Here is a 13,990-nt window from a genome sequence, read left to right as displayed (position 1 = left end):
ACATATTCAAAAACCTCAAAGGTACTGACAAAGTCAGTGAACTTCGTAAGAATCAAACAACACTGAAACACAAGTGAAAACTAAAGGGAAGTGCAATTAAAAATAAGAACAGGGAGCACTTCTTTACACAAAGGATTGTGGGAGTCTAGAATAACCTGCACGGCTGTTGTTTAATGTGGCACCCCTGCTTCTTTCAAGAAACAACTGGATAAATTCCTTGAGATCTTGATATCCATCTCGTTTGTACCTTTTTTTTACTTAAACAGCCCTGGGTCAACTGATCAACCAGTGTAAGAGTTTAATTTTGACAAAGGGTGTCATACCAACTGATATCTGATTTCTAAGGGCCTTGACTACCTTCCATAAAAATACCACTACTCAAGTCTCAGTCCTCTCCCTTATTTGTAGATAGTGGCATTTGTTTATTTATGCACTTGCTGGAGTTCAGTTTTTTCACGAGTAGGCATTATGCAAATATCTGGCTTGCAGCCCCATGCTGTCGTGTTGTCTCGTTCAGGCTTGTGCTGTAACTGAAGTGACGTGAGGCTGAGGAACAATCTGCTGCACATCTAAGAAACTAAGCAGATGAAGAAACTGTGATGACAAAGAAATCCAGTTTATTTTGGGGGGTGTGATGCTATGAAACTTTTAAAAAATAGATGACATCTTCTGTATTTGACCATTTATTTCAGTTCTATTTTATTGCTTTTCAGAAAAACAGTAAGATTATTTTGTACTGTAATTTATAGACATTCTGTCACAGGTGTTTCTTAAAATCTGCTTTAGAAATTAATGTTTCAAATAAGAAGAACTGTTTCAGCAGGAATTTATATTTTTTTTATGTTTGTTTTACTTTTTTCTAGAAATAGTGTAGCACACTGGTGTGTAGTACAGATATCATTAATATGCCATGATTTTTTCTAAAAGTCTGGTAAGAACACAAGAGTCAGTCCGTTTTGTTAATAAAGAATTGGTCACAAAATCTCTCCCATCTGCTTCTTACTGGATCAGGTATTTTTATCTTCAAACATTAGCTGTTTACAGTATGTTGTTCCAGATCCTCACATTTGGTGTCAATAAGGGTCTACAGCATCAGTTCTAAATGTGTCTCCTCTTAACTCCCACTTGCGAGTCTTGTTCATGTTTCACAACTGAACTTGAGGTAGCTCTTTGAGTTGGCATGCACGTACCTTTGAGGATTTTGAAAGCACAAATCCCATACACTGTATTCTAATACTTAAGAGATTCAGTTCCCCCTGCAAGTCTGGGCCTAAGAATTTTATCTATTCAGAAGAAAAATATCCTTGTCTAACATGTGGATCAAAATTGAACATTTCATACAGTATGTATATTTCACCATATCTGTAATATGTGTAATCTCACCATACTGTATCTCCTCTCAGTTGACAGTGTCCTGTTTTTATGAGATATTGTGCGTCAAAAACACATAATCACATAACTGTTTAAAATGTATTACCAAGAAAATGTAGAAAGGTGCACTGAAATTGTATTGAGACAAATTTCATTTCAATAATGGGATTCTGTGAGTATAACTACAGTAAGTATAGTGAACAACCTTGACTAAAAACTGCTATTCTTGCTTAACTCATTGTGTTGTCAAAGTGTGAGCAGTTCCTTTGTAATTTGAGAATAGTGGAGATTGCTGTTTAATATCTCTACCACAAGGCTCCTGTCAAAACAGATCTGTTGAAGATTAGGGGCTCTGTGCTTGTGTATTTGAATGCCTTTCCCTCTATTACTGAGTCCTAGTCTGACCAGGCCTCACTATGCTTTCCTGAAAAGGGGGGCACAGACCTTCTGAAACATCTTCTGTCCCAGCAGGGCACTTTCCCACACGGTATTGATGTTCTCACTGCAGCAGATTACTTTGCAGTTGGAAACCGAACCAACTGCTACTTAAACATAAGGTAAGGCAGAAGAAAACATCCAGGGACTTAAGTTTCTTTGAGAAAGATACTTGTTAATTTGCTCAGTGTCTGTAAAATAATACAAATTACCTGACTTATTTGCAATAACCAGGCCTTTGATTTTTATGTTTATAACCATCATTAAAATAATTCAAAGTCCATCCATCCAATATATGGTTAATTCTAAATCTTATTGAGCACAAATCCAGTTAAAAGGTGAAAGGGGTAACAAATGACAGCTTCTTTATGCCCTCGGAAGACCCAGTGAATAAGGCTTAGGAGTTTTTGAGGTTATTCAGCTTTAGGAAAATGAAAATGAGAAATTACATATGAAAGGGAGACATTGTGAAATTTTTAGGAAGCCCTGTCAATTATCATATTATTCCACTATTTAATCAAACATCACCTCCAGATATTGTGTTAGTTTCTTGAGAACATAAAACGCTTTTCATGGTTGGAGGTTTGTGACAATTCCTAAATATGAGATAAAATTGAAGAGGAACTTGCTTTAAGTGTTTTTCAAATTGGGCAATTATTACTGTACTTAATCCATTCTATGTTTTGTCACAACAAATGAAGGAAAGTGATAAAGTAGTTGTTCGTGTGCACTGGCAGAGGCTGCACCAGTGCTCGGTCACACTGTGAGATCACCTGACAGGACAGACAGGTAGGAACTCCAGGGCAGTATCAGGGGTCAGGGACAGTGTGCTGCCTTCAGGCTGCTCTGTTGCCTGGTCAGTGTTATTTAAACAGGACTCCAGGATGTGAACAGTGAATCCTTGGATTTACCCACCTGTGTTAGACAGCTTACATGTGGGATGAGAATGACAAGCTGTATTTTGGAAGGAGTAGTTTGCTTTGAACCTTGGTGGTAAACATACTCTGATTAATGTCTAAATAATTCACATACCCTCTTAACCTCTTTTGAGTTTTCTGATCTTTTTACCAAACAATGTGTAACAGCAGGACAGACTGTGATATCCTTGCCATATACTGTCCTCTGAAGTATATCATCTGTTTACAGCACACTGCCTGTCCTGAAGAACTAACTGTGAGCTAAACTGTTCAGAGCATATGCAAATCGTCAGGCACAGTTTTGAACTTTTGAAAACAACACGTGGACGGTTTTCTGTGAACCTAACAGTTTCTATGCAAATGCATGAGACTGATTTTACTGTTACATGTCAGTAGGCACAGTGAAAAACAGCGGGAAACATTCAGGAGTTCACAATAGATTGAGCTTGAGCAACTTTATGAAAATGTTGCCCTCAGGTTAAAACTTGATGCAAACGGAATCGGTAGCCATGTGGTACAATGTTTCCTTGTTAGAAAAATATTCCTGAAAGGTATAAAAATGCAATGTTCTAAAACCCTAGACAGGAGGGTATATGGAGTGTAAATAAATACTTAACTTGATCTCACTTCCCACCTGGACAGTTCTTTTCCACGTCATGCACTACAGAGGACTAGTTTTTCAGGTCATTGTGACATTTGAGACTTGTAGTGGTGGCTAGGTTACTGCTCTCATCGCTGAGATGTTTGCTTTGTTCTATGCAGTGAGCTGTGGTATACATCTATCACATGTCCTGCAGTGTGTTGTACTGTAGCCGGGGTAACGGGGAGATGTCAGTTGGACATCAGAAATGTAAAAGAAAATGTGTACGTGCCATATATAAGAGAGATCACTTTATTGGCCATATACAGTTTCTTGCATTAGGAATGTGTCTTTTTGCATACCCCAGCTTGCTCTCCACGAAATACACAGACAGGGAGAGAAGCTTGGTGTCAGAGCACAGGGTCAGCCATTTATACGGCGCCCCTGGAGCAGTTGGGGTTAAGGGCCTTGCTCAGGGGCCCAATGGAGTAGGATTCCTCTGCTGGCTATGGGATTTAAACCGGCAACCTTCCAGCCACAGGCGCAGATCCTGAGCCACAGAGCCACTGCTCCGCCCTCAATTTTATACCATTTTATATTTTGCTTCTATGTTGAAGTCCTTTACATAATGGCATAGCGACAGTAATTATTTTAAACAGTTGAGATTATTACGGTCAGCAGTGAGGGGGTCTAAAACACGCCAGCACTCCAAAGCTTTCAGACTAGGACACAGGCCTTTCCTCCTCTGGCTCATCTGGGTAGTAGCTTGCTGAGGATCTCGTTTAGCCCTTTTCCTGAGGAATCCCAGGAAGTCTCGGCAGCTGGTTTCAGACACGCCCTAGCCTTTTCCCTCAGATACGCCTGAAACAGTCCAGACATTTTCAGCCATTTTTAGGATTTTCAGTACCTCCATGATGTGCTCTCGAAGTCCTGTCTCTTCACGAATGAGGAGACGCGGTGCCTTCAGCTGTCTGGTCTGTGTTGTTCTGGGAGCAGGGTTGTGTGAAGGAGTGGTAACCGCGAGGGTGTTTTCTTCTCACAGTGTGTACATCGCCAGTTTTCCAGAGTACACCCAGGCCATGATAGACCACCTGGTCACCATGAAGGTCAGCCACTGGGATGGGTAAGGACCAGGATGCCCACGCTGCTGGGAGAATGCGCTAGCAGATAGAAATACTCAAGACTACTTTCTCTTGGGGCTTGAGGCAATACTTGATTATTAAATCCTCCGTTTCAGGACGATTCGTGAACTGGCCACTAAAGCTCTTCACAACCTTACCCCCTGTGCGCCCAAGTACATGGCCAGTACTGGTGAGTACCACTGTGTTTGAGACCAAGGTCCATGAGTGACCTTGTGCAGCAGTTCTGTGGAAATACTGTGTGGACAAGCTTGTCAGAGGAAAGACTATTAAAAATGAAAGCAGAGTATTTTCTATAATTGTTTCCCTTTTCTCTGTCAGTGACTTGTATGTGTCAGTAGCTGCCAGGTGAATTGAGATCTTTCGTGAATCTGCCTACCTGAGGATCACGGGGGGCTTCACACTGCCCCCTAGTGGGAATTCAGGACAGTTTACCATCCTGGCTTCTTCATTCTTTTATGCTTAAAACTAACAATTTATCTGTAAAGATGATGTTCAGTACGATAAGGGTGAACCTAACTTAAAATGTTAAATAGGAAATTTATAGATGATACCACTGATTTTGTCATACTTCACAACACTTTTTTAATCTTGTTTTTACAGTTTTGCCCAAGCTTTTACCCTTGGCTACTGGCATGGACCTGCACAGCCGACATGGGGCTATCCTGGCCTGTGCAGAGATCACTCACGCGCTGTCAAAACTGGCCGCAGCTGCAGACAGGTGGGAACAGGAGCCCAGATATACAGCAACACTTCCACACCTGCATCTCGGTTCTGCACGCATTTAGACCGTCTGTCCCAGATCGACAGCTGCACGGTTAGATCCTGTGCTGTCTACCTTAATGACAATCAGGATCTTGTGTGGCATCAGCACAGTATAAAAGATGGCAATCTGTGCTGCACCATTTCATTTGAAGTATTAAATGGTGTGTGGTTGCAAACTTCGTAATGAGAACAACCATTTAAACTTAGGAAGTAAAGTAAGCTGAGAAGTATTTCATTATTATTATTTATGTTTGATGATATTTAACATAGCATATTTCCATTACTGTTACACACATGAACATAAATATTTTAAATGATTTTCCTTTTTTTCAGGCCAGCAACTGACTTTCTGTCACCAGAGCAGGTGGAAGGGCTCAGAGACATTCACCAGAAGGTCTGTACTCTCTCCAGACTCCACAGACTAGCTGTGCCTCTTGTGACACAAGGGACTCTAATGTTCTAATGAAGCATTTCTTTTCCACAGCTTTTTGACAGGCAGCAGTACAGGTGAGAGTCTTTAACTGACTTTAGTAATGTTTTCTGGGTTGTTTATTTAATTTGGTTTTCTACAAAGATTACTCAGGAGTGTTACATCAGGTTATAGCTTATTTTTATAACAGGTCTAAGAATATAGAGTAGCTTTCGAATATAGTATCACTGAACAAGAAAATGCAGACATACAGAATAAATAAATTACATGGAATATTAACCGGTGGGTGGGATAGTAGATTCATTGTTTAGAACTAGAAGCTCCTGTTCTCAGATGTCACAGGGCCAACAGGGCTTCTGGGTGGTTACTGCAGGACATAAGATAATAAATCTGCAAAACATTCCGCCCACGTTGCCCATTTGCTTGACAGTAGCTACCACATCCTGCTGGGCGATGGTATCAGGGCTGGGCAGATTTTTCCAGACTCCCAAAACCCTCCAGGGCCAAGATCCTGTTGGTCTTTTTTAAGGTCTGTCTGCCCTGGGTTGACTAACAGCAGTAAGATCGTTGATCTTGCTGCATTTTTAAACTCAAGACATCGTGCAACTTAAAGTAATTGTAAGGTAATTGATAGCTTTATTTTCAGAGTGCACACACTTATTGTTATTTTATGTTTTTGTAGAGGTCTTGGTGGCGAGCTTATGAGGCCAGCAGGTAAATTGGATTTTGTCTGTAGCTGATTCTTACTATTCTTGTATTTTAGTGCTAATGCATTTCATAATCATGTGGTTTTGGGTTGGTTATCTCAGTGTGTGTTTTGTCCCAAGGGGTATATTACACATTCTACTGATATAGATATTGTGAACATCCCCTAGTCTTTTTCTCTGCTGCATCATGTGCCACAGCTCTGTAATATTTATTAAAGTGAAATGAGTTTCTCTTTTATTCTTTGCAGTCTGTGCCCTAATAGAAAAGTTGTCATTGTCCAGAATGCCCTACAAGAACGACCCCATTATCAGTAAGTGGGTTAATCTATTGTTCAGCTGGTACATCCGCAAGCTGTCAATAGTGAAACATGCACATGAAACATCAGCTCCTCTTTATTGTTTGTAGTTATGCAGATCTCTATTAATCCAGAGCCCAGAGGCGAGATTTGTGTGTTTCAGTTAATGAAGAGGCAATCAGAGTTTCAGAACAACACCAGGTGAGAAATGGTATGACAGAGCAGGCTGCAGACTATAGTCACAACTTCAATTGTGGACCACTGTGCTCATCAGTTTGTATCTCTCTGTAGTCCCATAGCCAGTACTGGGTATGCTGGGAACATAATTCCGTTTGTATATGAACCCCTCTTGGTAATACTGAGGTATTAAATATAAGTACTTTTCAGTTGCATAGCATAATGAAACATCTTTTCAGTGTTTGCAAAGAGAAGCATTCTCTTACAAAAAATGTTTTTTTTGCTTTTTGTTTTTATGCTTGCTGGGAAGCATTCAGCTTTTCTTGTGCTCCTTAACGCTCTCGCTGAGCGCGCAGTGTCCAGACTGTGCCACAGAATGATCTGACCTGTTCTGTTGCAGGAGGGTGGCAGTGGCTGATTGATGACAGCTTGAAAAGTCTGCGACTCTTCTCCAGTGGAGTAAAACAGAGCATAAAGGTACTGTATTTTTCATGAGTGAGGTTCTTCATCATTGATCTTGATTTTGTGAATCAGTGGTAAAATATAAAACAGCGGACACAAAACAGAAATAAAACAGAAAACAGAAATAATTTTTTTGATATGCTGTAATTTCCCAGTTCTAAAATCTTTCAGTGATAATAAAGTGGGAGGCTGCTGGCCTGTCAGGCTCAGGTCAATGAAATGCAGATCTGGTGGCCAATGTGAAATTATTAACAGTACCAAGCGAAGTTTCTGAGCCCCATGTACCCGTTGCAGTAGTGTTACCCTTAGTTGTGTATCACAGACGCATGACCTCAGCGTACAGAGTGTGAGAGAGCCTGTGAGATGACTTGTTGAGTGCTGTTATTGCAGGCAGGCTCATTGTGTTTCCTTCGTTTCTAAGTCTGAGTAATCCCCTGTGTCTGCAGGAGGCGGCTGTCTCGGCGCTGGCTGCGCTGTGCCAGCAGTATTACCAGGTGGCGCCTGGAGCTGCTGACCCCGCCATGCAGGGTAAGGCAGAGGCTGCACCGCCGTCCAGTGCCAGGGCAGGAATGCTTTTGTTGCGGTTTCCACTGAATCTGTGTTTGAAAATAAGGGAAGGAGCCACTGAAGAACTAATCTGACATGCTCCATACCATCTCCTCTAAAAGCCACTCAGCACTGTTTGAGACAAAATAATTTGTAATCTTCAGACTGGCAAATTATAAGAACAGATTTGGCAAACCAGATTATTTGAATTCTTCAATCACAGTGATTGGTGTAATTTGATCAGTCTAGGAATGGAGAGAGAATACTCTGTCTGTGTGTCTGTGCAGAGGAGCTGGTGAGCCGATACACCGCGGAGCTACAGAGCACGGAGATGCTGACCCGATGTGGATGTGCTCTTGCACTGGGATCCCTGCCCCGTTTCATGATCCATCAGAGACTGCAGCAGGTACAGTAGAGAGTGATCCGCACACTGGCTCTCCTACACACAGTGATCCGCACGCCGGCTCTCCTACACACAGTGATCCTCACACCAGCTCTCCTACACACAGTGATCCGCACGCCGGCTCTCCTACACACAGTGATCCTCACGCCAGCTCTCCTACACACAGTGATCCACGTGCCAGCTCTCCTACAGAGTATATTAAGAGGTAGTCAGGTCTCTTTAACACAGTAGTAATAAGGGGTATATAGAGTTACATTAGACACTTAATTCTGAGCTTAACACTCAGATTATTTTTTTCATATGAAATTTTCTGTTGGGCTTTTGTCGTCATCGTTTCGTGTGTCTTTTCAAAGGTAATGAGGATTACATGTGGAGGAGTAAGAATATCTGTGTGTCGTCAAATAGGATGTTTAAGATGTTTGTCCTGTGATGACACAGGTGCTGAAAGGACTCCAGATGACTTGCCGAATCACTCCCCAAGATGCAAGCTTTGCAGAGGCCAGGAGAGATGCCCTAAAAGCCATTGCACAGTCAGTGTGAACTTCTCTCTAATCTCTCTTTTCATCTGCCATGTTTGTCCAAAAGCTAAAACAGACGCCTGAAGCAAAATGTTGTAAGCCAAAACAAATATGAAAAAAAACAAATACACCTTTTGTAATCTGCTCTGCAAAGAGAGAACTGTTACCTGAATTACCTGTGTCGGCTCATGCTGCCCATTGAGCCGTGAAGCTTCACACAGAGTCCTTTCTTTCCCACAGGGCCACCTGTCAGGGCTGTTGAGCATATAGAGTTACGTTCCGGGTCAAAGGTTAATGTGGCAACTTTACTTCGTCCTCACGTGGCCTGTATCTACAGGAGCAATCTATTGGGGAAAAAAGACAGAAAAGAGAATTAAATTCTGCAGCGGCAGTTGACAATGAATAAGAAATGTAAATATCAGCTTCCACTATTAAATCAGACAGCATAATTTCCCCATTATTCTGTACAATTAGATTAAGTCTCCAGGAGACTTTTAAACTGGAAGAGAGCCATGACTGGAGTCTGGCATGTCAAAGCCTGCCCACTGAAACAGTTTCTGAACTTCTTTTTTTATTCTCTGCTTTTCATGCTCTCAGGGTCTGTGCCACAGTGGGAGTTTCAGCACAGGGATCTCCAGATGCAGTGCTGTGTGTGGAGAATGTGCCTCAGATATATAGCACCTTGCTGGACTGCATGAACGACTACACGACCGACAGCAGGGGAGATGTGGGAGCATGGTATGTCTGGCCACTGAGTGTGCTGCTCCTGCAGTGGGAAGGCAGAGTCTGCACAGAGGACATCTTTCAGACTTGTTCTGTGTAAAGACGTAGTTTTGAGTGTACAGGTCAGTCCAGAGATCACAGTTCACAAAATAAATGTGAGCTCTGCTGAAACTTGTTTTCAACTAAAAAGACATTTAATTTTTAGTGCTACGGGTTGCTCTTTGGTGGAGGTTCTGTTGCTAAATGAGACTCCTGCGGTGCTCAGTGCTGTTGGCACAGCGGATTGTATGGGTCAGCACGCAGCGTCTCTGTGCCATTGGAGCCCTGCTGCACCACTGTGTGGAATGGTCCTGTTTCCTCGTGTCACCAGAGCTGCTGGGTCTACCCGAGATTGCCAGGAATGCAGTCTGACTGGGCTCGTATCACAGCGCCCGGGGCAGCACTGTTGTAAACCATTGCTCCAAGCACAGTTTACTCTCTTCCGGGAATGTACCTGAAACAGAGCTGCAGCCTGTCTCACAGGAGCTAGTGCTGGTTGTTTTTTACTGCAGCAATTGCGTGTGAATAATGCTGAGGATCTTTGGAGCAGGTTTTCATAAGTTAAACCGAGAGGAAGAAACTGGAATAGTTTCTCCTCACGTGAGTCACTGGTTACTGCAAAGTTTAGCAAAGAGAGAAACAGGAAGTTAAAAAATGGGCATTTAGAAACCTTCAATGTTTTAATTGGTATTACAGTATATGGTGTTACAGTTTGCCAAAGAGAAGAATTTGCTCCACCTTGGGGGAAAAAAAGAAAATGGCATTACATCCTTTTTATTTGTGTAAATACTAGCTTGAATGACAGTACCCTGCTCTGTGCTCTCTTCACCAAAGCATATCGGAGTTCTTTTGAACGGCCCTGTAGGTGTGTTTTTAGAAAAGAAAACAGCTATTAAAAGATTAAAAACAGGTTTTACGCCAAGGAGTTCCTTGTAAGCAAAGTCACAGGAATTCATCACGTTCACAGGTGGAGTAATTTGCATATGAAAGAAACATAAAGAATTGACAACCTAGGGTTGAATCATTCCTGAAGAGATTGTTAAATATCATGAAAAGACAAATGAATCTATTGAGTAAAGAGATGTTCTCAGATTTCTTAAAATCAGATTGTCATGAACCTGCAGTGTAAATATCTTGTCATACTAGCTGCGTAGGTGTAAATGTAGGCATCTTCAGGGCAAGTCTGGAGCACTACGGCACTTCAAGCACACCATATTAAAATGAGAACCCGTCTAGAACATTTAAGTTTCTATCATTGATAGTGTGACGGTTCTTGGGGTTCCCGCCCTCACCACTCCTGCCCTGCCAGTTCGTCCCTCACTGCCTGGGCGTGAACCCGGGTCTCCGGCGTCACGCAACAGGGAACTTGCCAGCTGAGCTAAAGGAGAACTCCCCCAGCCCAGGCGGCTGAGATCCCTGTTATACGCAGGGGTATATTTGTTACAATAGCAACCACAACCAAGCCCTGGCTCAATGTCTTAAAAAGATCTGAAATGAGATATGAAGACAGGTCAGTAATTCCTGGACACCCCAGAATACCCCTAGACAACATCAGCCAGCCTTAGAGAATGGGAGACACCTAAAGACATATTCCAGGTCCCCTGTGGCACCAGTACACTGACAGACTGCTATAGGCACCCCCTGAAACTGCACTGTCATCAATTCCCATCCAATGGAAAGGTTGAGGAGCTGAAGGTAATTGTGCTCTCTCTCTCTGCAGGGTACGAGAGGCTGCAATGACCAGCCTGATTGAGGTGACACTGTTGCTTGTCAGGAGTGACCCTGAGCTGCTTTCTTCCAGCATGTGTGTATCTACAGTCCGACATATAGGTGTCACAGTGCACTCATTGTACCTTTCGTAGGGTTTTACTCAAAGAAACGTTAAATAATTGATAATGCTTTTATATACTTTTTACAATGAAGTAAGAAGTCCAATGTAACTAAAACATGTCTTTTCAGTCATGGTGATTGGTTTCTAGAGCCTAACCAGTGTTTTGCCTTCAGTTGCCAGCATATGATGTGCCGTCTGGCCCAGCAGTCTGCAGAGAAGATTGACCGGTACCGTGCTCATGCTGGCTCTGTGTTCCTGCGCATTCTGCACTCCCAGGATCCCCCAGTACCTCACATCCCCCACCGGGAGGAGCTCTTGAGCATTTTTCCCAGGTGAGCTGCTTGTGTTGTCTCAGCAGGTAAAGCAGCTTCTCTGCTGCCCTGGAGATTGCTGTCCTATTTATTAGATTTGCTTTCTTGAAACTCTGTGATACTGTTTTTTTTTTTATTCAGAAGAGGGATAAACTTTGACAAGCCCATTATGGGGCTCCTCATCACAAGTCAAGGGCTTCCATAGTGTTTCAGGTTATTAATCCAGCAAACACCTGCTCCTTTGTTTTAAAGTTGTTATTTTTGTTGCTCTACATTGGATATAAAATTCTCAGAATTACTTGAAAATGGATCACAATTCTAAATGTAATTTAGAATTGCACTGTGGATTTTGAATTAAATTATTAAGCGGCAGCTGGATGGGAAACCTTTGCTATTCTGATGAGCCCAAAGCTCCACTAAGAAAAGCTTGTGTAGCAATGTACTGGGATGCTGAAGGAACTGCACCCCTTTAATCTGAGCAGAGAAAAGTACAAGAAGCCCTGAGCCGGGTTTTTGAAATTCTCAAAGGCATTGATAAAGAGTTGTTGGAGTGTGGAACGAACTGCCCAGCCTTGTGGTTCAAGCTGATGACATGGCGTTTGTTTTAGACATGTCTTCATGAGTTCCAACGGGCTGGATGGACTGAACGGCCTCCTACAGTTTGTCACCTTTCTTATGTTCTAAAAAGGGAAGGGGACTGCCTGTACTAACATGTTCTGTATCTCATAGATATCACTAATGCCGCCTCCTGTGCGGTATTCTGAGGTGATGGTGTTCTGTGCACAGTGAGGAATACTCTCATCGCTACTCAAGCACTCTGAATATTCAGTGAGACTGAATCATGAGCACAGGTGCTAGGCCCATTAAACTTAGTACTGTGTGTAATTATAAAGTATCGTGGGTGGCCACATTTTACAAGATTAGTGGAAGCTAAACTACAAGTAAAAAGGAGAATGAAACAGTAATTGTCATGTGATGTAATGACTGGTTTTAATACAACACTATCAATTAGTTAAACCACTGTAAATTGGCAAGGCAGTACTACAGTGATTTCATACACCATAAGCACCTGTCCATGTGGCTTTGTTGTTAACAACAAACAAAGCAATTTGAAGAATCAACTTAATCGGCTCTTTGTGGAGCTCTTTGTGGATCTCAGAAAGCTTGGATTCTGAGAGAGAGCTGTTATCTGTAAAGTGTCAAAGATTTGATTTGCAGTGTGGTGGTTTTCTGTGGGTCGGCCTGTTGTTTCAGCTCTAGAAAACAGCTAGCTCTAGCCGTTATCCATTTTGCTTCTACAAGAATGTTGCAGTGCTCTCATCTGTGTGTCAGTAGTTTCTAAGTATTCTATGTAAATGTTGAGATGGAATAGTGTTTAGACTGGAATCGGAGGGTTGCAGCCCAGCAGATTTGCCCAAGGGCATGTTGTCTGGACACTGGACTGGACACGAGTATTACAGTGGACTGAATGGCTACCTTAGTGCATGTGCTCAGTGTGTAACCTGCCCACTTGTGTGTGTTTGTGTTGCAGCGGTGGGGCGGAGACGCTGAACTGGAACGCACCCTCCCAGGCCTTCCCCCACATCACACAGCTGCTGCGCCTGCCAGTGTATCAGCACCACACCCTGCTGGGCCTCACCGTGTCAGTGGGGGGGCTCACCGAGTCCACGGTACGACATGTTGTGTCTGTGCACAGTGACACATCAGATCCAAGAGAGAGACCTTCACGTGACACCCCTTGCATCTGATATATATAGATATGCAATTCATATAGGCTTTTCCCACTAACAACTTTTATTAAACTTATTTTAAACTAAGTTGAAAATTAGTTTAGTAAAACAAAGGGGATAGCACAGTGCTGGAGTTTTTCAGGCTCCAGCAGGTGGCAGTGTTGGCCCACATCTTAGAATATTTGTAGGACCTCTTGTGCTGAATGAACTGTGCTCTTATTCTAAATCTGTTTATTCCACTGCAGTGTGCTCATGGACTCTACTCATTGCAGCCGAAAGCTTGCTTCAGTGTATGTGCTTGCCGGTATGCCTCTTGTGCCTGAAGTTGCACTCACTGCTGTTTTGAATGAACGATCTCTCCTGTCTGGAAGGAAAGGGTATTTATGTTAAGGAAAGGGTAACATAGAGTGTAGAGCAGGAGTGTTTTCTGTAGTGAGTTGCTTTGCTGAGATGATGTTTTTCATCTCAAGAGAAACCTGGGTGAGGTTCAAAGCACTGATCTGATCATAACGTAAGGCTCAGATGTTGTAGACATGACTGCAGGTCCTCGCTGGTCAGTATTGAGCTGTTTCCTTAAAGACACACCTTTATCACATAGTGCTGTGGTCTG

At 42.6% G+C, this 13,990-nt stretch overlaps 1 protein-coding gene across 1 annotated transcript in view; it reads left to right on the top strand.

The window, feature by feature from the left end:
• The window catches only part of tbcd (tubulin folding cofactor D), a 55,792-nt gene that overhangs the window by 31,664 nt on the left and 10,138 nt on the right, over positions 1–13,990 (top strand). The window contains exons 17-32 of the mRNA XM_088926799.1: positions 1,843–1,928; positions 4,346–4,426; positions 4,541–4,614; positions 5,046–5,163; positions 5,541–5,601; positions 5,692–5,714; positions 6,320–6,351; positions 6,593–6,655; positions 7,218–7,294; positions 7,726–7,807; positions 8,113–8,231; positions 8,667–8,758; positions 9,344–9,484; positions 11,229–11,312; positions 11,513–11,671; positions 13,182–13,320. Coding sequence (XP_088782925.1) covers positions 1,843–1,928; positions 4,346–4,426; positions 4,541–4,614; positions 5,046–5,163; positions 5,541–5,601; positions 5,692–5,714; positions 6,320–6,351; positions 6,593–6,655; positions 7,218–7,294; positions 7,726–7,807; positions 8,113–8,231; positions 8,667–8,758; positions 9,344–9,484; positions 11,229–11,312; positions 11,513–11,671; positions 13,182–13,320 — 1,431 coding nt within the window. The remainder of the gene's footprint in view (positions 1–1,842; positions 1,929–4,345; positions 4,427–4,540; positions 4,615–5,045; positions 5,164–5,540; positions 5,602–5,691; positions 5,715–6,319; positions 6,352–6,592; positions 6,656–7,217; positions 7,295–7,725; positions 7,808–8,112; positions 8,232–8,666; positions 8,759–9,343; positions 9,485–11,228; positions 11,313–11,512; positions 11,672–13,181; positions 13,321–13,990) is intronic.

This window comes from Atractosteus spatula, chromosome 11, assembly GCF_055471065.1.
Source record: "Atractosteus spatula isolate fAtrSpa1 chromosome 11, fAtrSpa1.hap1, whole genome shotgun sequence".
NCBI lineage: Eukaryota > Metazoa > Chordata > Actinopteri > Semionotiformes > Lepisosteidae > Atractosteus > Atractosteus spatula.
The sequence above is the reverse complement of the archived record's forward strand: the minus strand, read 5'-3'. Positions and strand labels throughout refer to the sequence as shown.